The following is a 23,933-nucleotide window of genomic DNA, read 5'->3' as shown; positions in this document are numbered from 1 at the left end:
TTGCTATCAAAGTTAATTCTATTACTGAACAATAATGAAAAGTGCTCTATTTGTTGATGATTTCAGTATCTTCTCTGTCATATAATATGAGAGTCACTAAATGACAATTGCAACAAGCCACAATCATCTCACCTCCTGGACAATGGCTAATGGTTTCAAGTTCTCATCTCAGAAGAGACTGCATACTGTTTTGTTGTAAATGGAACCTTCACTGTGAACGACAACTAAAGCTCAGACAAAAAAATCATTCCAGTAGTACCTGAGACAGAATTCGATAATAACTTGACATTCATACAACATATCCATCAACTGTGGACAAAGTGCACAAGGGGACTGAACCTTTTACTTGCCATCTCATCCAATATTTGGGTAGCAGACCATTACATTTTACTCCACCTATATTATGCATTTGTCCAATATAAATTAGATTGTGGGTCCTGGGTGTATGCATCTGCAAGAAATGGTTTGCCATCAAGCCATCCACATTGCATTTAGAATGTACCCTATCCAGAGTTTATACATTGAAACAACTGAACCATCTCTGTCGCTTAAATATACCTTTAAACTGGAATCCCTGTCAGATCACCCTACATGGACATCCATTTTTGAACCATAATGGGAAAATCTATAACACCCATCAGTTGTCAACCATCCTTTTGGTATTTGTGTTCAAGAGCTGGTCAGACAGCTTAACATGATGGTAAACAATGTTGTCCAGTAGGCAACCTCTTCCACTCTGCCATGCCCACTTTCCACCATGCAACTTCTCCATTAATAACCAGGAAAACGCCAGCACTTCACCATCCATCTACCTAAAACTCTATGCTGCCCATTGATCTGATTACTCTGATTTCCTTTGTCTTCACTGATAGCTTGAAATCGGTATCATCTGTGGATCTGTTGCAGTTTTTCCAAATAGCATGGTATCTGAGAAGATTCTCCGGGAGTTGTATGTACACTGCAGAGCTGTATGCTGTAGGGCTAGCTTTGTACCACTTTGAAATTAATAATTACCAAAGGTGTATGGTTTACAGATTCTTTAAGCACATTACAGGGCCTTATCGATGATGAGATATAATCTTCATTCATTCCTGTCCAGGGTTCAGCAAAAGTTATGTTCTCTTTACGAATCGACGTTCAACATCTGCTTCTGCAGGATTCCAAACCACATTGGGATAAAGGGTAATGATCTGGCAGATGCTGCAACTAGATAAACATAATCCCAAAATAATACTGCTTGCTGGTCACCTATACAGACTACAGGCAAGTAATAAAAAAAAATGTATCACACTCCCCATGTCAACAAACATGGCATGGACAGGTCACAAACAAATTGTATTAGATTAAGCCTATGATCCAAACATGGCAGTCTAGTCTGCACAGGAACTGTAGAGAGGAAGTTGTTCAAGCTTGCCTCCTCAAAGGACATAGTTGTCTTATGCATTCTTTTCTTCTGGGAGCAGATGACCCTCCTATGTGTGGGGACTGCAACACTGTTTTAACCATCAAACATTTTAACTGAATGTCCTTTTTAGACATGAACAATGTATATCTGTTACAGATTTTAGCCATCTGACTGAGCCCTGTATACTCACTCAAATACTCTTTGACAATGACCACACTGTTGACTGTTTTTAATTATTTAAAATTAGCTTGTTTAGTTCAATATATTTTCTGTTATACACTTTTAAAAAAAAATTAAATGAATAAATAGAAAAAAAAAAGTCAGTCCACCTTGACTCCAGGTTGTGGCTAAAAACTCATTATTCTGCATACTGTAATATCCATTTTCTAGGTTTAATCAACAGTAAATTAAACTCTATAAAGCATTATATCCTTTCAGCCTTTAGTTTTTATTTCAAATTCTTCCCATTTCATTTTTTCAATTGTACATTTCATTGACATGTACTTTGCATTACCAACAGAGGCTGTTTATTGTCTCATTTTCGTGCAATCCTGATGGTTGACATTAGGGGTTGTGTGATATTTCATGATATTTATCTTTTTCATTTTTATTTGTACATTTATGTATAATTTTGATAATTTTTTTATATTAGCATTAGTAAAGGCATATGATGCAAGAAAGCAGGCTTATATAGCGTTAGCCAAAAAAAAAATCCTTATGTCATCCATCCACTCACTCCAAATGTTGCCTAGTTCTGCCTTGACTCTATTTAAGCTATCAACTTCTACAACGATAGATTCCAGCAATAACCGCTGGCTAAAGGCAAACTTCCGCACATCTATCCTACAACTGTCTCTCCTCAGTTTAAATTTATGCCTCTCAGGTGATTATTTTGAGCAAGAGGAAGAATCCCATCAGCATTGAGCATGCTCAAACCATTCAAGGCCTTATACACCTCAGTCAGATCACCTCGCAAGTGCCATGGCGCCTCCGTAGCCAGGTGGGAAGGAGCAGCAGCGCGTAGCACACGCTTCTTGATTAGACCGGGGTTCGAGCCCGTCACCACGAAATACTGAGGATGCGGAAAGGTCAGGGAATGACCACCGCATATCCCGGAGCAATATGGCCTTAGTTGCTAATGCTCCTAAAAACCAAATAACAAACAAACATCGCAAGTGCCTAATCTCCAGACACTAATTTGCAAAACTGAAGCCTTTCTTTATAAGAGCTGTTTTTTTATCACTATATTCATTACGGTCATTGGGTACTTTTCAGTGGCCCTTGTCCATAAATGTTTTTCTTTTTTTTTTTCCTTTTTTTTTTACTTCCCCCTCCCCTTTTTTCCCACTTTTTTCCCTTTCTTTTTTTTTTTCTTTCTGTTCCCTTTTTTATAGTATTTTGTTTGTATGTATTTATATATGTGTGTATTATGTTATAAAATTCATTATGTATTACACTATAATATTTATAAGTTATATTTATAGACTTTGTAAAAGCATCTGTAGTATTACTTATAATACCCATGGAATTAAATAAAAGAATATTAAAATTCCTTAGTATCATACTGATATCAGTACAGTGAACACTGGCAGAGTAAAATTCTCAAATTTTGAGTGTTGTTTTGTAGAGTTATCTGATTTTGTTTTCCAATTATCAGTTTAACAGATTCACAGTTTCACAATTAACAGTTTATCAGTTTTTCACATTGTGGTTTTCCTTTCCATCATACAAATTTTGTGATTTATTTTATAGTAAAAAGTGAGTCTTCACTAAAAGAGAAGACTATTGTTACTTATTCTCAGTGGGCACCACCACCCAGATGGCATCGTTTCAGGGCTTGTTGGCCTTTCATCCTTTGGCATCTCTCATATTGTGGGATTATCTTCACAACTGGATTGTCATGTCTGCAATACCGGGGTACCTGCCCACCCGCTGATGAAAGGCCAACAAGCCTTGAAACGATGCCATCTGGGTGGTGGTGCCCACTGAGAATAAGTAACAATAGTCTTCTCTTTTAGTGAAGCTTTACTTATTTGAGGTAGTGCAATACATGGCAACTTGTGAAGGATGAGTACAATATGAGATACAGATAAAATGATGCCGTTTTACACTACAAACGTAGTTTTTTCATTTAAGAGTTTTCTATGGTGTATTTACACCAATATTATATAGATTAATTATACTCTTAAACATATGATGCCTTGTTGCATTTACTTTGACTTAAGTAAAAAGTGAATATATATTGAATCAATGGCATTTCACTTATTAGTAGTGGCAAATTATGCAAGAAAGCAAGCTTATACAGCATCAGTGTGGGAATCAATTTCACCTATCCATCCATCCATCCCCTCCAGTAGTTGTCTACTTGCATTTCCACAGCAAAAGTCTCAGGCTTCCTTGCACCATATGGCTAAATATAATAATGGGTGGAAGCTTATTCCAGCAATCAAACACGTGTTGGCTGAAGGCAACCTGCGACACATTTATTCTGCCATCTGAACCTGAATTTATACCCTGCCATCATGTTCATAGTCAGAGCAAGAGAATGAATCCCATCATTACATTTACTCACACATTCAAAGCCTTAAACACCTCAATCAGATCACCTCGCAGGTTCCTAGTCTCTAGATGCTGCAATTTGCAGAACTCAAGCCTTTCTGGGTATGAGCACCCTTTTGTAGCCTTCACCAATCTAGTTGCTCTTCTCTGCACCCATTTCAGATGATCTACATCCTTCTAAAATGAGGCCTCCAGACTTGTATGCAGTACTCAAGGTGTTGCCTGACTATTCCTTTATACAAAGGAATAATAATCTTATCCCTGCTATCAAAATTCCTGTATATCATTGACAAAATCCCTTATGATTTCCTGGCAGCCTGTCTGCATTGCTCAGAGAATATAATTTTGTGTTACATGAAAGTAACATAATGCATTTAAATATTTAATTTTCTCTCTTTCTTACAGCATAATATTTTTGATCCTTTGGTAATTATTTTTAATTGAAAACGTTTAGTGGTAAATAAATTCATTACAGGATTTTTGTAAGTAGTAAGTTTGTTTGTTTAGTAGGAAACAAAAATCCTACTTTCAGGATTTTTGTTTCCTATTTTCACCCACTCACTACCCCAAGATTTGGTTGTATAGTTCATAGGGAAATATTATTTCCCTATGAACTGTATTGTTAATAATATTTCCCTCAGAAAATATTAATATTAATTGTTTCTAATGGTGGTTTTTTTTTTTTTTTTTTTTCCATCTTAAATTCTTTTTGTACTCTGACATGGCCACCAAGTTAAAAGAGTTTAGAATAGATCATGAATATAATTGTTAACTGCATTTAGCAGTCATGTGAGCCTGAAACATGGTCCACTCAAAGAGCATGTTCTACTGAACTCTTTCTCCTGATCACCAGGCCATGTTAAGCCTAAATTATTATACAATATAATTGGGTGCCTTAAAATTGCAAATTTGGGTGGGGGGGGACAAAAAATATAGTTTATTTTTTGTCTTTTCCCCTCCAAAATTGGTGATATGAAGACACTACATCTCTGCAGTTTTAGCTCTTGATATAGTTTTTTGTGCACCTATGTTACTGCTATCATCATAAAATTTCAACTTGATTCATTTTAATAATTTGCACATTGATCCCATTAATTCATTTGCACACTTATCCCATTGACAGTTCACCTACTCAATTAGTTTATGCTAAGCAGTAAATAAATAAATAAATCTGCAGGATGGAAGCCTCCTCAACAATTCATGTTGAGGGAAATGTACCATAATCTGCCATGCTGGTCCAGTACAAGTTGGCAGATCAACTGTATTTAGCAGTCAGGAGCTTGGACCCCCGTCTACTCAAAGAGCATGTGCTTCTCCACTCCTGGCCACTCAGCTATGGAGGTCTCTGCTAAGCAGTACTCGGTATCAATTGGCAGTCAGTATTCACTGTAGGCATATCACTTTTAATAAGCACTAAGCCTTTTCCTCAGAAAAGAAAAGAAAATGTTTTTCAAAATTTTCTTTTTCCATTTTCCATATCAACATTTCCTGAAACACTGATCAAGGTATTTTTCTTTTTATTATATTAAAAATGGTAACTTTTCTAATTGTTATCCTTAGTAACTGTGCCAAGACAGCCCATGGGGTTTTGTCAATGATATGTACGAATTTTGCTAGGAGGGATAAGGAGGTGGATTATCCCATTGTATAAGGCAATGGTCAGGCCACATCTTGAGTACTGCATATAGATCTGGAGGCCTTATTTTAGGAAGAATGTAGAGATGCTGGACCAGGTACAGAGAAGGGCAGTAAGATTGGTGAGGGGAACAAAGGGGTGCTCTTACCAAGAAAGACTTGAGTTTTATAAATTGCAGCATGTGGAGACTAAGCACTTGGAAGTGATCTGATATTGAGGTGTTTAAGGCCTTGAATGGATTGAGTAAGCTGTAAATGGCATTTTACCTCTTGCTGAGACTACACACATGAGAAGTATAAATTCAGGTTGAGGAAGGATGGTGGCAGAATAGATGTGCAGAAGTTTACCTTCAGCCAATGGGTGTTTGATTGTTGGAATAAGCTTTCATCCATTGCTGTGAAGTGAATAGTTTGAAAGGAAGAACAATTAGACAAACTATTGGAGGGGGGGATCGATTGATGAAATGGATTTTTCTTTTTTCCCCGATGCTGTTTAACCTTGTTTCCTTGCATCATTTGCTGCTAATATACTAATATAATGCTTGCTTAAATATTAAGATTATGTAATTATATGTAAAAATGTAATGCTAAGATAATCTTACAAAACATTGTTTAATATATTTCAAGAAATGACTCTGGTGAAAAAAAGAACAACAAAAGCCAAACCAGACCTCTTTCAGCAACCCCGACAACCCTGGATGCTGCTCATGTATTCCAAGAATACACTTATAAAAAGATTACAGCATGTGATTACTGCAGAGAGATTCTCAGAGGTATGTGTTATCTTTCATGAAAAACTAATTCTAGTAGCTGTTGATTATGAGGTAAAATGATAATAAATTAAGGAGTCTTGAATAGGGTGCCTTGGATATAATCATCAAGCAGCCTTTTCCAAAGGGAGCTTATTTTATGATTTGCCTCATCTTTTTACATAGCACACTTTCTGGACCATGAGACCAACAATTCTTCCTAGAAAATGTTGACTAAAATTCCCCTGCATCTTATGTATGATTTGATGACATACCGGGTGCATGCAGTGAGAATTATTTATTTTATTTATTTATTTATTTATTTATTATTATTTTTTTTTTTTTCATTCAGACTCTGTTGTTCTCACCTAGCATGCGTGAATGAGTATTTATGTATGTCACACAAGAGCTTGTCCTTTATTCCTAAGAAAATATCAATAAAATCCTACTTCTAAAAACCCAAAGTCTCTTGAAAAATGTAGAACAGTGCCCTTGATTGAAGTACTGAAGCTGATGCTCTCTTTAAGGAAAGTAAAAGTTTGGATCATAACATCCGTAACGAAAAGTGATAGTAGCAAGTTTTTGGGATTCTTCAATGAGTAAACTTGTTCTACACTGATACAAAATATTATAAACAGTATTTCTGTTTATTATGGAGAGTTAAAATGACATGTACAGTATGGTGGGGGAGGGGTTGAAAAGTTCATAGCCTCATATAGAAATAAGGAGGACAATAAAATTTATGATTACAATCTCGTTTGATTATTTGGTCATTTTAATAATCAAATGCAAAATTATAGGTTCATAATGTTATTATATTATTACTTTAAAACCCATTTGTTCTTGTGTTTTCTTTCTCAGATAAATGAACAGATTTAAACATGCTTTCACTAGATATGTATAGAAGTTGGGTTCAGAGCCATTTAAATCCATGATGATATGATGCAACTTCTGGTACATCTGATCTATCATATGCCATGGTGAAAAAAAATTAGCAGTACAGTTCAAAGTGGGGTGGATCAAATATGAGTCTAACAGTAGGTGACCAACAATGGTTAAAAAATTGTTGTTGGTGATTATCAATTCACAAAATAGTACAGTAGGGCCCATGAGTAAGGACATGTTTGACTGTACACAACAACACCATTTTAGATATATTTTGATTAATGCTAGCACAATGGAAGGGACTTACATAAATAAAAAAAAAAAAAAAAATTCCATTTGTTCAGTATGGCCTCCATTTTGGTCTTTACAAAATTATAGTCTTTGGGGCACAGAGCAACAGAAAATATTTATATAAATAATAAATATTTTATTGCACGCAACCAGATACAGTGGACAATAAATACCCATTACAGCCTACAAGGTTAGGGTATTAATAAGTCATGGGTCATCACCGTACAATTAGAAATATAATAATAAAGAATTTAATTAGTTATGTTAACAATTAGAATACAGTAATATAAAGTAGATTAACAATTTTATAAAAAAAGTGAAAGGTAAATTAGCGTTAGTTTCAATTATGTGATATGTTCATTAAAATTACATTATTTTGGGGGTGGGATGGGGGCTCTACCGAATCAACATTAGTGACTGAGTTAGCATCGTTAGTGCTATTTAGGAAGTGACGTCAACTGCGTCATTTCTGTTACAAGAAAATTTCATTACCAGTCGATTTTACCTTAGTGCCACCATAGATGTTTTCACATCAAAAACGGGTGACAAATCCCTCCCATCCAATTATTATCCCATTGCATGTACTTTTACTCTTTCTAAAGTAATGGAGAAATCAATTAACTGCCAACTCTTAAATCATCTAGAAACCTTCCATCTGACCAATGATCACCAGTATTGATTCTGTCACTGTTGATCCACTGGTGATATTCTCACTTATGTTACCCATCTATGGACAAATTCATCGGAAAAGTTTGGCGAAACAAAGCAGTTGCTCTCAATATTTCAAAGGCTTTTGATTGTATTTTGCATAAATGTCTTCTAAATAAGATTCCATCTTATCATTTGCCAACTATTTTATGTAATTGTGTATCCAGTTTTCTCTCTCACTGTTGGTAATGGAAGATGGCTCTGTCTTCAGACTTCTCCACTAATGCTGGTTTCCAAGGTTCAGTTCTTTCTCCTATTCTTTTGCTCTTTTACTATATAATGACATTCTTCCATTGACTGGAAATCCTATCCATAGTTTTGCTGACGATAGCACATTGCATTCCACCTTCCACTTTGAGAAACCTTGCCCTGTACAAATGGCTTCAACTTCTTGATTATCCACTACCAATTTCTTAAATGCTGATCTCCAGGTAATTCTCCAGTGAGGCAAAGATAATTTAATTGATTTCAATCCATCTGAAGCTCAAACTTGTCTTATCTTGCAAAAAGGATTCTTCTTCTATGTGTGTCTTCGATAACACTCTGATTTCTAGGCAAGATCATATATCTCTATTGGGGATTGCCTTGATTTCTAATCTCTCTTGGCCTAAGCTCATTTCAAATATTGCTTCCTCTGTATCTGAAAAACTAGGTTTTCTGTTTAGCTCTCGGTCTTACTTTTATTCCAAACAGCTGTTCACTCTGTACAAATCACAAATTCCCTCCTACCATGGAATATTGTTCCAACATCTGGGTGGTGTTCCAAAACCTCAGTCTTCTAGATTCCTTTCAAAAGAGAGCAAGAAGATTAATTAATGGCTTATCTCTTAGCCTTCCTTAATATGTATTTCCTAAATTACAATCTAAAGAAATTCAAGGTTAATGTCAACAAGTATCTTCTTTCATCTTCTCAACTTTCAGCCTTGAATATAGGTTTTAATACATCTCATGTTTGTGATGATAGTTATATTTTTAAGTAAATTTCACATCATTACATTGTGATCACTGCCGCCTAGTGGTTCTTTTATCTGAAGGCTTGAAGACTCGCTGATGATAATAAAATCAAGAATATTGTTCTCTTGTTGCCTCTTTAACATGCTGCTATAGAAAACAGTCATCCAACAAATCCACAAAAGTCTTGTTAGTGTGTGACTGACCATCCCACATGTGAATTTTCACTTGTGGTTTGGTCAGTTTCAGTGAATATTTGGAAAGTTAAAATCCTCCATCATGAGACATTCTTATTTAATGTCTACTCTATTTCTCTGTATAGTTGATTGATATTATCAACCAAGTCACTCGGCCTATAATATTTACTCTCATTTTCATTTTCCCAGTATTTATATCACGCCAAACTGACTCACTGTTGTACTGGTGACTCTTGTTCATTTAATATGCTTCCTGACTAAACATAAACACCGTTCCTGTCCTGTCTGTCTTTTATATACACATTGTTACTACCCATATTCAAATTTGCATCCCTTATTAGCATTAGTGGAGGCATACGATGCAAGAAAGCAAGCTTATGCAGCATCAGCCAAAAAAAAAAAAAAAAAAAAACCTCCCATTTCATCCCTCCATTTGTCCCAAATGCCTGTCCAGCTCAGCCTTAAATTTATTTAGGCTATTAGCTTCCACAACAAAAGATGGACGCCTGTTCCACCAATCAACTACCAGCTGGCTAAAGGCAAATTTCTGCACATCTATTCTGCAACTATCTTTCCTCAATTTGAAACTGTGCCACTTCAGGTTCTTAGTCTGAGCAAGACGAAGAATCCCATCAGCATTCAGCTTGCTCAACCCATTCAAGGCCTTATACACCTCAATCAGATCACCTCGCAGGTGCCTACTCTCCAGGCACTGCAATTTGCAGAACTTAAGACTTTCTTGGTAAGAGCACCCCTTTGTTCCGCTCACCAATCTTGTTGCCCTTCTTTGTACTCTTTCTAGCAACTCCTCATCCTTCCTAAAATGAGGCCTCCAGACCTGTACACACTACTCTAGGTATGGCCTGACCATTGCCTTGTATAACAGGATTATCACCTTGTCCCTGCTAGCAAAATTCCTATATATCATTGACAAGACTCCATGACCTGCCCTGGCAGCCCGTCTGCACTGCTCAGCGAACTTCATATTTGACCGCACAATTATCCCCAGGTCTTTTTCACTTTCCACGTCCATGTGTAGTACCACCAGTTGGTATGTTTCTCTTCGGTTATTGCTACCCATGTGCAGTACTTTGCATTTGTCAAGGTTAAACTCCAGTTGCCACTTCTCAGCCCATTTTCCCAACTTATCTAGATCCAGTTGGAGTAGCATACTGTCATTACTGTCGTTAACAACCCTGCCAACCTTTGTAATCTGCAAACTTGGACATTAAACATGATATACCTTCATGTATATTCATTGATAAATATACAAAACAACAATGGCCCAACACCGAACCCTGGGGATCTCCACTAATAACATTTGTCCACGAAGAGCAGTGTCCATTGATTACCACTCTCTGTTGTCTCCCACTCAACCACCCCTTTATCCATTGTAGCAGCTTACCCTTGATGCCATACCTCTCCAGTTTGTACAGAAGTCTTCCATGTGCAACAGTATCAAAAGCTTTCCTGAAATCCAAGTATATGATATAAAAATTATTTTTGGCATTCAGTTCCTTTGTGATCATATCATAGTAAGCAATCATATTAGTCAGACAAGACCTCCCTTTGACAAACCTATGCTGTGTCTTAACTATTACTGCAGTCTTGTCTAGATGATCCTGCAATGCTTCTTTAACCAGCGATTCCCCAGAACACAAGTTAAACTAATAGGTCTGTAGGTACTTGTGTTACCTTTGGAACCTCCTTTGTGAATTGGTGATATTTGCACACCTCCAGTCCATGGGGGACCCCCCCTGAGTCCATGGAAGCTCTCATAATTATGGCTAAGGGTTTGCTTACTTCCTTTGCTGCCTCCTTTAATATAACTGGATAGATACCTATCCTTATGTTTAACTTCAACAATTTCTCCTCCACTTTGCTCTCAGTTATTGCAAAATCACTTAAACTTCTGGCACTCCCCTCACTGAATAACTCCATTTGTGAATGTAGATGCAAAATACTCATTCAGTTTATCAGCTACCTGAGCATGATCAATCAATAGTAAACCCATCTATGTTATGTGGTCCAATCTGATTCATCCCTTTCCTTCTAGAGTTTACATAAGTAAAGAATTTGCCAAAAATTTCTCATCTGCCTTCGCCTGCCTAACCTCCTTTGTGGCTTGATTACAGACTAGTTTATACCTGCAATAGGCTTCTGTATCGCCTGATACTTTATATGTATCCCATACATTCTTCTCTGCCAATAGCCTCATTAATTCATCTGACATCCATTTAGGCCTAAACCTTGAACAGTAAAGACATTCCTTTATGTTTGAGTGACACTGTTTTTCTGATATCCCCACAAAGTCTACACATGATGACTTAATCAGTACTTCAAATTGACCAAATTTATTTACTACACGCCTAGCATTAATGTATATTCAAGTATACATGTGCATATTATTACTCTTAGTTACCCTGCTGTGTACCGACTTGTTCAATGATGACCCACAGAAGGGCTTGAAATCCCTGACACCTTGCTTTCCAGGCTGCTTCTTGTTCCAATAGAAATAGTGCAAGAATTACTGTCACCTGTGGCTGTAGTTAGAGTATTACTCTGTGTATCCTCTCCCTCCAAGCTATCAGTTTTCTTATCTACCTAGCACTGCCCCGATAGCATCAGTGAATATTTTTGCACTCCTATTTAGGTGTATCCATTCCTGTAAAAATTGTATCTTCTGTTAACAAGCACAGACCATACTGAGAAAAATTGTATCTTACATTCCTTGCACAGTCTGTCCATCTCCAAATTAATTGACAAGGCTCTCAACATGTACTCTCTCCTATCGTGTCTGAGCAGGATTGCAGACACTTTCAAATTTAATCCTAACTCATGACTTTTTCCCAGCATTACACTGTACATCTTAAGTATGTCAGATTTTATACTCTTAATATCATTAGTGCCAACATGTACAACAATATCACCTTTCGTGATCTTAAAGATCTACTCTTGCTCCCTGGCAGACTTACCCTATTCCTATTACCCTATTCAACCTATCCCTTTTGCACAATATTTCCTATTTCCCTGATAAAAAGTCACTGACAATAACTGCCTCCTGTGTGACCAGCACAATTCTGCCTTGGGAATTGCCACTGTTTAGCCTGATGCACAAGTGAGAGATCTGGCATTGATTTCGGCAGCTGAGAGCTTAATGGACCCCCATTAAGCTTTCAGGAATTAAATGGACTCCATTTAATTCCTTTGAGGGCATCCATTCTGTTCTTAAAGCTCTCAAACACGTCAGAATGCTCAGTGCAAGCCTAATTTCATACTCTTTGCACTGAATACACAAGAAATTCCCCCTTGGCCGTATTACGTCCTGTTCCATATAGCTGCAAACATTGCACCGGTAGCACATTTTGTAAGTCTGTAATTTGTAGAACTGCCCCTTCAGTCCCTGCCTGGACCACAGCTCTCACACTACTTTGAGCCTGTTTCTTTGCTGCTCTAGTCTGAAGTGCGATTTCTGCTTAAATTTAGTTTAACTTGAATACTTCATTAAATTGATAGATACCTAAATGCAATACTGTGTATTATGTTATACCATTGCATTCGTAGAGTTCTAAATTAGTTATGGTTTGCTAGAAATAAAATTTATTAGCTAAAACAAAAAATACCATCCTGAATGATTAGAACTTTTTGAGTACTATATACAGGTATAGAAGCCTATTTAGGAGTGACATGGATCTATTGGAATGTATGCAAAGAAGAGCAACAGGATTGAGGGGAGCAAAATATTATTTTTTATTAGGAAAGGCTTCAATTTTGCAAATTTCAGCACCTGGCGATCTAACAGGTGTTCGTGTAAAGCCTTGAATGGATTGAGTAAGTTTAGTGCTGATGAAATCCTTCCTCTTGGTCAGACTACTCATGTGAAGGGGCATAAATTCAAATTAAGGAAGATTAATTGCACGGCACATGACTTTGTTTTAATGATAAAAAAAAAAAAAAATTCTGACTTATTTTATCACACTTTCTTTTTTGGTTCCCTTTACTTCCCAGCTCTCATGCTATTAAAAAAAAGTGAGCCAGGTTCTTCCACAAACTTTGTGCAAAAACTTCTACCATGAAACGGTGTGAGATCAAATAGTGATGCCCAGTTCAGTGAAAACTCAGCCATGAAAAGTATTGATAACAAAAAGTTGTGCCAAGTTCATTATAGGCTCTGCCATGGGAAGCATTGAGATGAAAAAGTTGTCAAGTTTACTATTGGCTAACCAGATTACAAGTTTGTCATAAACTTGGTAATTCACCACATTATTTAAATTTCAGTTCATTCTGGGTTTGTAGGGTGGTGAATCTGCCAAGTGTATGATAAACTTTTAATCTGGTTAGCCAGTAGTGCAAACTTGGCATCACTTTTTCATCTCAATACTTTTCATAGCATAGCTTTTTGATATCAATATTTGTCATGGCTGAGGTTGTGATGAACTTGCCATCACTGTTTGATCTCAAACTTCTTCATGGTGGAGACTTTGCAAAGCTTGCAAAAGAACTTGGCTCACTTTTTTTTTACAAGTTTTTGTTTTTTGTTGAGGTATCAAATCTTTTTGAAGAATTATTTAATTTTCAACATGTTAACACACTACGTTATATTGGCAAATAACGATAATTAGCCAGATACTATTTCTTCTCTTCGGTTGTGCAAACAAATAATCCCTGTTTAAACAACGGCAGGTACAAGCAAGGTCACACGCAAAGCAAGTAATGGTTTGCAGTGCCGTTGTTGAAATGTGAGATTATTTAAACGTGCAAAATGGATCATTTGTATTAATTAAAAACTATAACTCGTTATTTTCATGTATGCAGCCCCTAGATAACTTGTCATAGGTTTATTAATTTTTCCCATTACCAGGAAGGAATATCCTATAACCTTAACAAATTTCAAGTCTCTTACCTTAATCAGAAATATGTTAAAATGTTGATGAGTGAGTTAGATCCTGACGAGGCTAGTAGGAGCCAGACGTGTTCAAAGCCACTAAGTGGATTTTTCTTATTTATTGATTTGAAATTGTTTTTCTAAAACTTTTGATTTAAATTTAGTAGTATAGCATTATTTTGTGATTTTCTGATTAATCTGGTCTATTTATTCTTTACTCATAATTGCATAAAAGTATCGGTAAGGGTATCAAATCCGCATGTTACAAGTTGCAACTCCGCTGAACGAGAAGTTTTTTAGCCATATTTAGCTGCTTTATTGAATATTTTTACATCAAATTATTTTCTGTAAGTAGCTTATAGACCTAGTAAGGATCGTTAGTTTATTCTGAATTGAGACAGCGAGACTTGAAAGTTAATTAATACTTAAGCGTCCTTAGATTTACCGTTCGTAACTTGTCGCCTTTGTCATAGATAGCCTTAGTATAGTATAGGTTATAATATTGTCAGTTGGTCGGTAGAATCTATTAAACTTGTTGAACTTTGTTGTCAATTAAATTTACTTTTAACTAAATACATGTAATGACTAAGATTACAAACGTAACATAATTAATTAATACATAACTGATATGGAAGTTATATAAAGGTAACTCTTAGATAATTAATACTTGACACTGAAAAATGTATATACCGTTATAACTGTGTTGGTATACAAGTTGAGGGTTATAATTTTGAACTGAAATTTAAATTTTATTGAAATTAATAGAAATCATGTCTCAGACCAGAGCAGCAAAGCAAAAGGCTCAAGCTAATGGAAGTACTGTGTCTCAGAGGAGAACTGAGGGGGGCAGTTTCCTTCTGAATCACAGCCTTTTAAAATGCACTGCTTGCATGAAGTTTGTGGAGCATTCAGGTACGGGACATAATATTGCCATGGGGGATGTCTTTGTGTGCGCGCGCGATGCAAGGAGTGTATTGAAATCAGGCAACAACTCAGCATTGTTATGGGCCTATATGAGAGCTTGAAGGACAGGGTGGATGCCCTCGAAAGAACTAAATTGAGGGGCGCATCAAGCTCTCAGCTGCCCACATCAACGCCAGAGCTTGCACTTGGTCATCACACAACACAGCGGCAACCCGGAAGGCAGAATGCGCTGGTCCCACAGGAACTAGTAGATGGTGACTTTATTGTCAGGGAAACGGGGAACATGCTTTGTAAAAAGGATAGGTGGAACAGTACCAGGGTATGTCTGCCAGGGGCAAAGGTTGATAACATTGTAGAGCGGGCGCATATCATCTTTTAAGGGCACAAAAGGTGATATAGTTATACACGTTGGCACTAATGATATCAAGAGTAGAAGACCAGCAGAATTACTTAACAAGTACAGGTCACTGTTGAAAAAAAGCCGTGAATTAGGGTTGAATTTGAAATTGTCTGCAATTCTGCCCAGACATGATAGGAGGGAGTATATGATGAGAGCCTTGTCGATCAATTCGCCCCTGGAAAGATTGTGCAAGGCTCAAGGGGTAGAATTTTTTTCAGCCTCGACTGTACTTGTTAACAGGAGAGACTGCTTCTACAGGGATGGGATACACTTAAATAGAAAGGTGCAAGAATATTTGCTGATGCTATCGAGGCAGTGTTAGATTGGTCAGAAAACTGCTAGCTTGGGGGGAGACAAAGACTAATAGATTAACAGTAGCCACTTGCAGAGGTGAGAGATTCTTGCACTGCTTCTATTGGAATGAGCAGAAGCCTGAAAAACAAGATGCAGGATATTTCAGAGACTGCTTGGAGTCATTGCGGTACAAGTAAACACATGGGTTGTGTTAGGGTAGCTAAGAATAGAAACAGGTGCATTTATACTTGCGTGTATGCCAATGCTAGGAGTTTGGTAAATAAATTTGAAGAATTTGAGGTATTGCTCAAAACATCAAAGGCAGATATTGCTGGGATTTCAGAGACGTGGTGTCACACAGATATAAGGGATGCAGAACTGTAATTTGGGGAGTACAACGTCTACAGAAAGGATAGACAGGATAGGAAGAGAGGAGGGGTTATGCTATTAGTTAAACACAAAATCCAAGGAAGTGAAGCCAGTCGACATCGCTGGACAGTGCCGTGTCGAATCAGTTTGGTGTGACATAAGCATTGGGAGATCAAAATTGAGAGTAGGAGTGTGCTATAGGCCTAATGACTCTGATGAGTATAATAAGAAACTGTACGGGGAAATAGTGGGCCAGTAAATCAGAGTCTTATAATGAGGGATTTTAATTTCCCAAATATTGACTGGAATTTGGGGACTGGTCACTCACACACTAGCAAGGCTTTTGTGGATTTATTGGATGATTGTTTTCTACATCAGCATGTTCGGGAGGCAACTAGAGGGACTAATACTCTTGATTTGATTATCAGTAGTAATTCTTCATGCATTAAGAATCTGCAGGTAAATGAACCACTAGGTGGCAGTGATCACAGTGTGCTTAAGTGGGGTTTACTCAAAGAGGTAACTACCATTGGGGGTAAAGGGAAGGGTTATTGCTTTCGTAAAGGCGACTACGATGGACTGAGACAGTATTTAAATTCTATACAGTGGGACCAACTGATGATGTTACCAACAGTAAACTCAAAATGGGAAGCATTCAAAGAACTTATCTTGGAAGCTACTAGGCTTTACATACCAACTAAGAAATATTGTTCAAGGTTTAGGCCTAAATGGATGTCAGATGAACTAATGAGACATATGGCAGAGAAGAAAAATGCATGGGATACATACAAATTAACACGTGACACAGAAGCCTATGATAGATACAACTTGATCTGTAACCAAGTTACAAAGGAGGTTAGGCAGGCAAAGGCAGATTAAGAGAAATCTTTGGCAAGGGATGCAAAGATAAACAGCAAAGAGTTCTTTACTTATATAAACTCTAAGAAGGAAGGGGATGAATCAGATTGGTCCACTTGATATCGATGAGTCAACTGTTGATGATCCTGCTCAGGTAGCTAACAAACTAAATGAATATTTTGCATCGACATTCACACATTAGGAGTTATTCAGCGAGGGGAATGCCAGATGTGTATTCAATTCTGGCAGTAAGCTAGAGAATCTTGTGATAACTGAGAGTAAAGTGGAGGAGAAATTGTTGAAGAAAAAACACAAGAAAGGCACCTGGGGTGGATGGGATCTATCCAGTTATATTAAAGGAGGCAGCAAAGGAAGTAAGCAAACCCTTAGCCATAATTATGAGAGCTTTCTTGGACTCATGGGAGGTACCCACAGACTAGAGATGTGCAAATGTGACCCGAATTCACAAAGGAATATCAAAGGCTGACACAAGTAATTATAGACCTGTGAGTTTAACTTCTGTTCCAGGAAAATTAATGGAGGCACTGGTTAAAGAAACACTGCAGGATCATCTAGACAAGACTTCAGTTATAGCTCGGACACAGCATGGTTTTGTTAAGGGGAAGTCTTGCCTGACCGATTTGATTGGATACTATGATGCAGTCACAAAAGAACTGGATGCAGGGAATAACTTTGATATTGTATACTTGGATCTTAGAAATGCTTTTGATACTGTTGCACATGGAAGACTGCTGCACAAATTGAAGCAGTGTGGCATTGGAGGCAAGTTGCTGCTATGGATGAAGGGGTGGTTGAGGGAGAGAAGACAGAGTGGTAATCCATGGACACTGCTCATTGTGAACTAATGTTATTAGTGGAGTCCCTCAGGGTTCAGTGTTGGGTCCATTATTGTTTTCTGTATTTATAAATGATATTGATGATGGTATATCAAGCTTGATGTCCAAGTTTGCAGACGATACGAAGGTTGGCAGGTTGTCAAGAACACTACTGACACTATGCTGCTGCAACAGGATATGGAAAGGTTGAGCAGATGGGCTGAGAGGTGGCAAATGAAGTTTAACATTGACAAATGTGAAGTACTACACATGGGTACTACCAGAGCAACATATCAATTCTGTGGTACTACACTGACAGTGGTAGAGAATGAAAGGGACCTGGGAGTGGTTGTGTAGGAAGATATGAAGTTCTCTGAGCAGTGCAGATGGGCTGCAAGAGTAGCTCATGGTGTATTGTCAATGATATATAGGAATTTTTCTAGCAGGCATAAGGAGGCGATTATTCCCTTGTATAAGGCAATGGTCAGGCCACACCTAGAGTACTGTCTGGAGGCCTCATTTTAAGAAGGATGTAGAGCTGCTGGAACGAGTACAAAGGGGAATGGAACAAAGGGGTGCTCTTACGAAGAAAGGCTTAAGTTTTGCAAATTACAGTGTCTGGAGACTAGGCACCAGCGAGGTGATCTGATAGATGTGTATAAAGCCTTGAATGGTTTGAGCATGCTTAATGCTGATGGGATTCTTCCTCTTGCTCAGAATAATCACCTGAGAGAACATAAATTCAAATTGAGGAAAGACAGATGTAGGATAGACATGCGGAAATTTGCCTTTAGCCAGCAGGTGGTTGGTTGGTGGAACAAGCTTCCATCCCTTGTTGTGGAAGTTGATAGCCTAAATAAGTTTAAGGTTCAGCTCGACAGGTATTTCGAACAAACAGAGGGGTGAAATGGATGGGTAATGCTAATGGATGGGTAATGAAAGCAAGCTTATGCAGCTAATGCTGCATAAGCTTGCTTTCTTGCATCAAATGCCTCTACTAATGCTAATGCTAGATAGCAAAAACTACTATGTTTCAGGCTCTACAGAAGAAGAATGGTTTATGAAATTTAGTATATTTCAGAAATCCAAGCGCACCTTATGCAATGCATTTTGAGATGATATTATTTAATTAAACTAGACATAACTTGAGTGTTACAGTCAAAGCTCTTTATAGTGGCCCTGTTTTTAACATCCCAACACATTGTCCTGTGTGGTTAGTCCTGGCCAATCTCTCATTATATCCTGAAAGAGGCCTCTGAGGTCGGGAAAACTCATGTCTAAGAATATATAAATTCATACACCGACCATTGAATAAAATTTAATATGACTACAATCTTTACAAAAAAAAAAAAAAAAAAAAAAAATATTTACAATAAACTATTACGGAATGGTAAAAACTGTAATAAAAAAGATCATTTACAATAAAATTTGCTAAAATATAAAACATTAAAAGCGCTAAAAATCTGAAGCTTTCGGGAGCGTCAGCTCCCTTCTTCAACAGTGATATAACTTCCTGCAACATCTCCTTAAGTAGCATGTCTAGCTTCTTTTACACAATACTTCTGCTACTTAAGGAGATGTTGCAGGAAGTTATATCAGCTTCAGATTTTTAGCGCTTTTAATGTTTTATATTTTAGCAAATTTTATTGTAAATGATCTTTTTTATTACAGTTTTTAGCATTCCGTAATAGTTTATTGTAAATATTTTTTTTTTGTAAAGATTGTAGTCATATTAAATTTTAAATTTTATTCAATGGTCGGTGTATGAATTTATATATTCTTAGACAATCTCTCATTAACCTAATGCTATTTTACATTCAGTACAATGACATTGAAAATAAAAGGATTTCTCTATAATTACCATAAATTTCTACCTCTTAATCTGAATTTTTACTACAATATTCACTTTTAAAAATGTCATTTTTAAAGTTGAATAACAGAATGCTTCAAATATACTGAAGTAACTGACGAACTTGCAGCATGACCATGAGAAATAATTTGTTAATATTGCAGTGCAGTAATGGAATGAACATCGGCTAGAAGTTAATTTCATTAGTTGGAATGTACGGTTTATTGGTATGGCTCCAAGAAAGTGCATAGTTTGCCCATCGCAGATAAAATTAGAATTTTGCAAGTTCACTATTCTGAAAGATCAGAAAAAAATTGAAAGTTTAGAGAAATCTGCTGTCTGTCATGCTCTAATGCTATCCGGATTAGAGCACGACAGGCAAAGTATCCAGGTCTTGAAAAGGTACTTTTTGAATGGCTAATGATGATGTATGCAAAAAACATTCCCATATTTAGTAAGCTTTTAAAAACTAAGGTTGAATCATTTTTGCATCAAATGGATATTGAAGAATTTAAAAGTTCAGATGGATGGTTCCAGAAATTTACAACTTGCCATGGCCTGTCTTTCAAAAAAGTGTGGGGAAAGTGCAGCCGTGGACATTGATGCTACAAAGGAATGGAAGGAAAATAGTTTTAAGAAATGTTTTGCTGACATATGACCACAATGACACTTCAATGCTGACGAAATTGAACTTCTTTTTTTTAAATTGCTACTGGATAAAAACATTTACAAGCTTCCATTTATGTGGCAGAAAAAAAAAAGCCAAACAACAGATTACCATTCTAGTAGCAAACATGTCTGGCACAGAGAAGCTTCCTCTTTTAATCATTGGGAAAGCCCAGAAGCCTCAGTGCTTTAAAAGCTTGAAGACATTATCGACTATGTATCGAGTAAGAGTAAACCAAAAGGCATGGATGACATCACAATTCTATGAAGAATGGATCAGACTTAGATCGCAGATGAGTGAAAAGAATAGAAAAATTTTGCTGTTTGTGGATAACTGCCGTCTTCATTGTCAAGTAAACTACCTACATGCAATCACTGTCGAGTACCTACCACCAAATATTGACATCCCTTCTTCAGCCACTTGATCAAGGTGTAATCCAGTGTTTTAGAAAAAACTGTGGAAGAATGCTGTTAAACAAAATTGTGCTACATCATGAATGCAAAATTCGGCATTTCAATTCTGCATTCAAAATTCTGCAATGCAACATCCTGCAGACCATGGGATGAAGTTGATGAAAAAGTGATCGCCAACTTCTTCAAACATACTGGATTTACTGTCTTGAATGATGCAATGTGTGAAGGTTTGCATGCTTCTTCCTCTAATTGGAAAGAACAGTCTGAAATAGGGAAAAAATATTTGAGCATGTGCGTCATCACCTAAAACTTCAGCTTAAGTTTATGCAGAAGGATTGCAGACATTGAATGTTTCAGAATATGCATGAATGAATAGGAACTCATTGCAAGCATAATGAAATGTTCTGAATTTTGTAGTGATGAAGATGAGGAACTTACTGTGGTTGAACAAGACATTTCAATGAAAGATGCTCATCAAGGATTTGAACTTGTATGTCAGGCTTTTTTTTTCCCCAAGCACAGCCTAACTGCTATTGTGCACCTTCATAATTCTCTTTTAAAACATGCTAGTGAAACTGTGTTTTGACAGGTTATTTTAAAGTATGAAACAATTCTCTCATTAGGTATGTAGACTTATGTAGTGAAATTTAATTGTAACCTTACTGTGCTCTGGTTACTATCAATGCAAAATTTACAATCATAATTTTCTTGTTTAACACTGCAGTAAATATTATAAATAAGATTATACTGTATTGTATTAGCAGAATTACATTAACCAAGCTTTTACTTGTTTTGTTGTTGATTTTATGAACAATCAATATAACATCCTTCCGATATAATGACCATTTTTCTCTTTCTGCAAGGGGTTCATTATATAGAATTTTGGCTGTATAAACCTTTTAAGTTTAGTATTAGCATAATATGTATTAATAATATCCTGCCATTAATGAAATTTATTGATGCCACATTGTACATGTGAGTGCACGCACACACTGCACCAGTAGGGAAACCAGATGTAGCGTTTACTTAACATTGAGCTAAATTTTTTTAAAAAGTTGAATTAAAAAAATTTGAGAAGAATAGGTGAATGAAATGATAAATTGCTAGATAGAGAGTTGTAAAGAGAGGCCTTTCTATTTTCAAAAGTTCAAATAAATGTGAAATAAGCAAATGTCACCTTCACTAGATCCTAATCTTGTAAAGTGAACAAACAACACCATAAATGATTCATAGAATTTAGTATGTCTGTTTTTCCTTTCCTGAAATCAGTTATCAAGGTGGAGAATCATATTCCTCCTTTAGATCCTTAAAAAAAAAAAAAAAGTGATAAAGCATTTTAAATGGGTGTACTATAAATGTTAAAAAATGCATGGCACTTTATACAATTTACTATAGGGCCAGAAAAAAAAAAGCATAAAAATTAGAAGAGCAGCGAAGTTAAATGGGAATTTACTATATATGATGTCAGTTATTTTTTGCTTCCAATCCTTTGTGACAACCTCATATTAGCTAATCAGCTATGACCTCCCCTTGAAAAAATATTATGCTGCTTATGCTCCATCATGGTCGACACGTCAATAAAGTTTATAATTAATCATTTTGATAATGACTAAAATTGTTAATCTGTACTCGTGCTTGTTGGCATTGTCTTAGAATAGCAGTTCTCAACTGGTGGTTTGCAAACCCCCAGCAATTCGTGGAACTGTTCCAGGGGAGTTCGCACTAAAAATTATGTAATGGCATCTGCTTAGATTTACATAGGAAATTTTGGAAACAAGCTTTTGAAATGAAAAAGGCAGAATGATTAGGACAAATTGTAGGTTAAGAATAGACTTTAGATAGTGGAAAATAAGTAGAATGAAATCCTTTAAATAGATATAATTTTAGTTCCGTCTTTCCCAGAGAAAGGAGTGCCCTTAACCAGAACGAATCATAAAGAATGACTTTTGAAACCTTTGTGAAGTGCTTCCAGTGAGAAAGGTAGTGAAGTAAAGAGATATTTAGCTCAAGAAGCTGACAAATAAATTTGTATAAATGTAATAATTAAACAAAGTCAAGGAGAAATGAGACAAAATAAATAGTGGGATTTGATTGGCCTGGTTGTGACGTGTAGGAAGGGAGAAATGGTTCGTGGAAGAAATATATATTTCTTCCGTGCCGAAATCCATATATATTATATGGAACAAATTATTATATAAAAATTATTAATAAAAATATCTTAATTTTAAGTAAATGGCATGTATTACAGGTCGACCATCACTAATCCGGTAGCGTTAGGACCTCTGGGGTGCCGGATTAGTGAGTTTTCCGGATCACCAGCGGTTATTTTAGCACATACATTTTACCCAACAGCTAACCACCTCCTTCTACCTTTAATACGTTGACTGCCAAGCTAGTTTAAGAAAAAAATTCCCCAGGGCCAAAAAATATTTAGGAAATAATTTGATTAGTAATTCTAAAATAAATATTGTAATGTCAGTGTTGTCATTTTTTTGCTTAAAATATATAAAAAATTTTTTTATGTTGCACATGTTTTTGTAAATAAAGTATGTTGGTTACTTTATTTCTTGAGAAGCCATGTCGTCCACATCCTGTGACACTATTACGGCATACATATGAAGGTCGTTTGTGATTAGTTTATTGCACGCGCGGCAAGCACTGCAATAAAACTAATTACTATAAAATACTCTCAAATGTTGCAATAAATTTATCAGTATTGTTGGAGATTTTGTGAAATCTCTAACAAAAACTGACAAAATTTTGCCCACTTGATTTACAAGTAGAATGCAAATATCAGTGTTTTAAGACTCTTGGGGGCACCACCTGAGGGTCTGCATAAATGCATTTTGTATAAATTGGAATAATGTGCCATTGATGGATAATACAGTGCGCTAACAAGCACGCTTTGTTAGCACGCTGTATTATCCATCATATTGTGTTGTGTTTTCTGCAAGTTTGTATAAGTGTGTTGCAAAAAAAATCTAAAAAGGCTAAAAGAAAATTACTGAGAGAAATTGCTGGAATTTACAATTAAGCAGAGTTAAACTTCTCACAGACA

At 36.4% G+C, this 23,933-nt stretch overlaps 1 protein-coding gene across 2 annotated transcripts in view; it reads left to right on the top strand.

The window, feature by feature from the left end:
- Stacl (SH3 and cysteine-rich domain-containing protein) overlaps positions 1-23,933 on the top strand; it is an 876,542-nt gene that overhangs the window by 510,444 nt on the left and 342,165 nt on the right. For both annotated transcript variants that reach the window (XM_090388808.1, XM_090388807.1), the window contains exon 11: positions 6,227-6,372. In XM_090388808.1, the coding sequence (XP_090244934.1) occupies positions 6,227-6,372 (146 nt within the window). The remainder of the gene's footprint in view (positions 1-6,226; positions 6,373-23,933) is intronic.

The sequence above is a fragment of the Mastigoproctus giganteus genome, chromosome 14, assembly GCF_048544385.1.
Source record: "Mastigoproctus giganteus isolate SK-2022 chromosome 14, ASM4854438v1, whole genome shotgun sequence".
In the NCBI taxonomy this organism is placed as follows: Eukaryota; Metazoa; Arthropoda; class Arachnida; order Uropygi; family Thelyphonidae; genus Mastigoproctus; species Mastigoproctus giganteus.
This window is presented reverse-complemented; position numbering and strand designations above follow the sequence as displayed.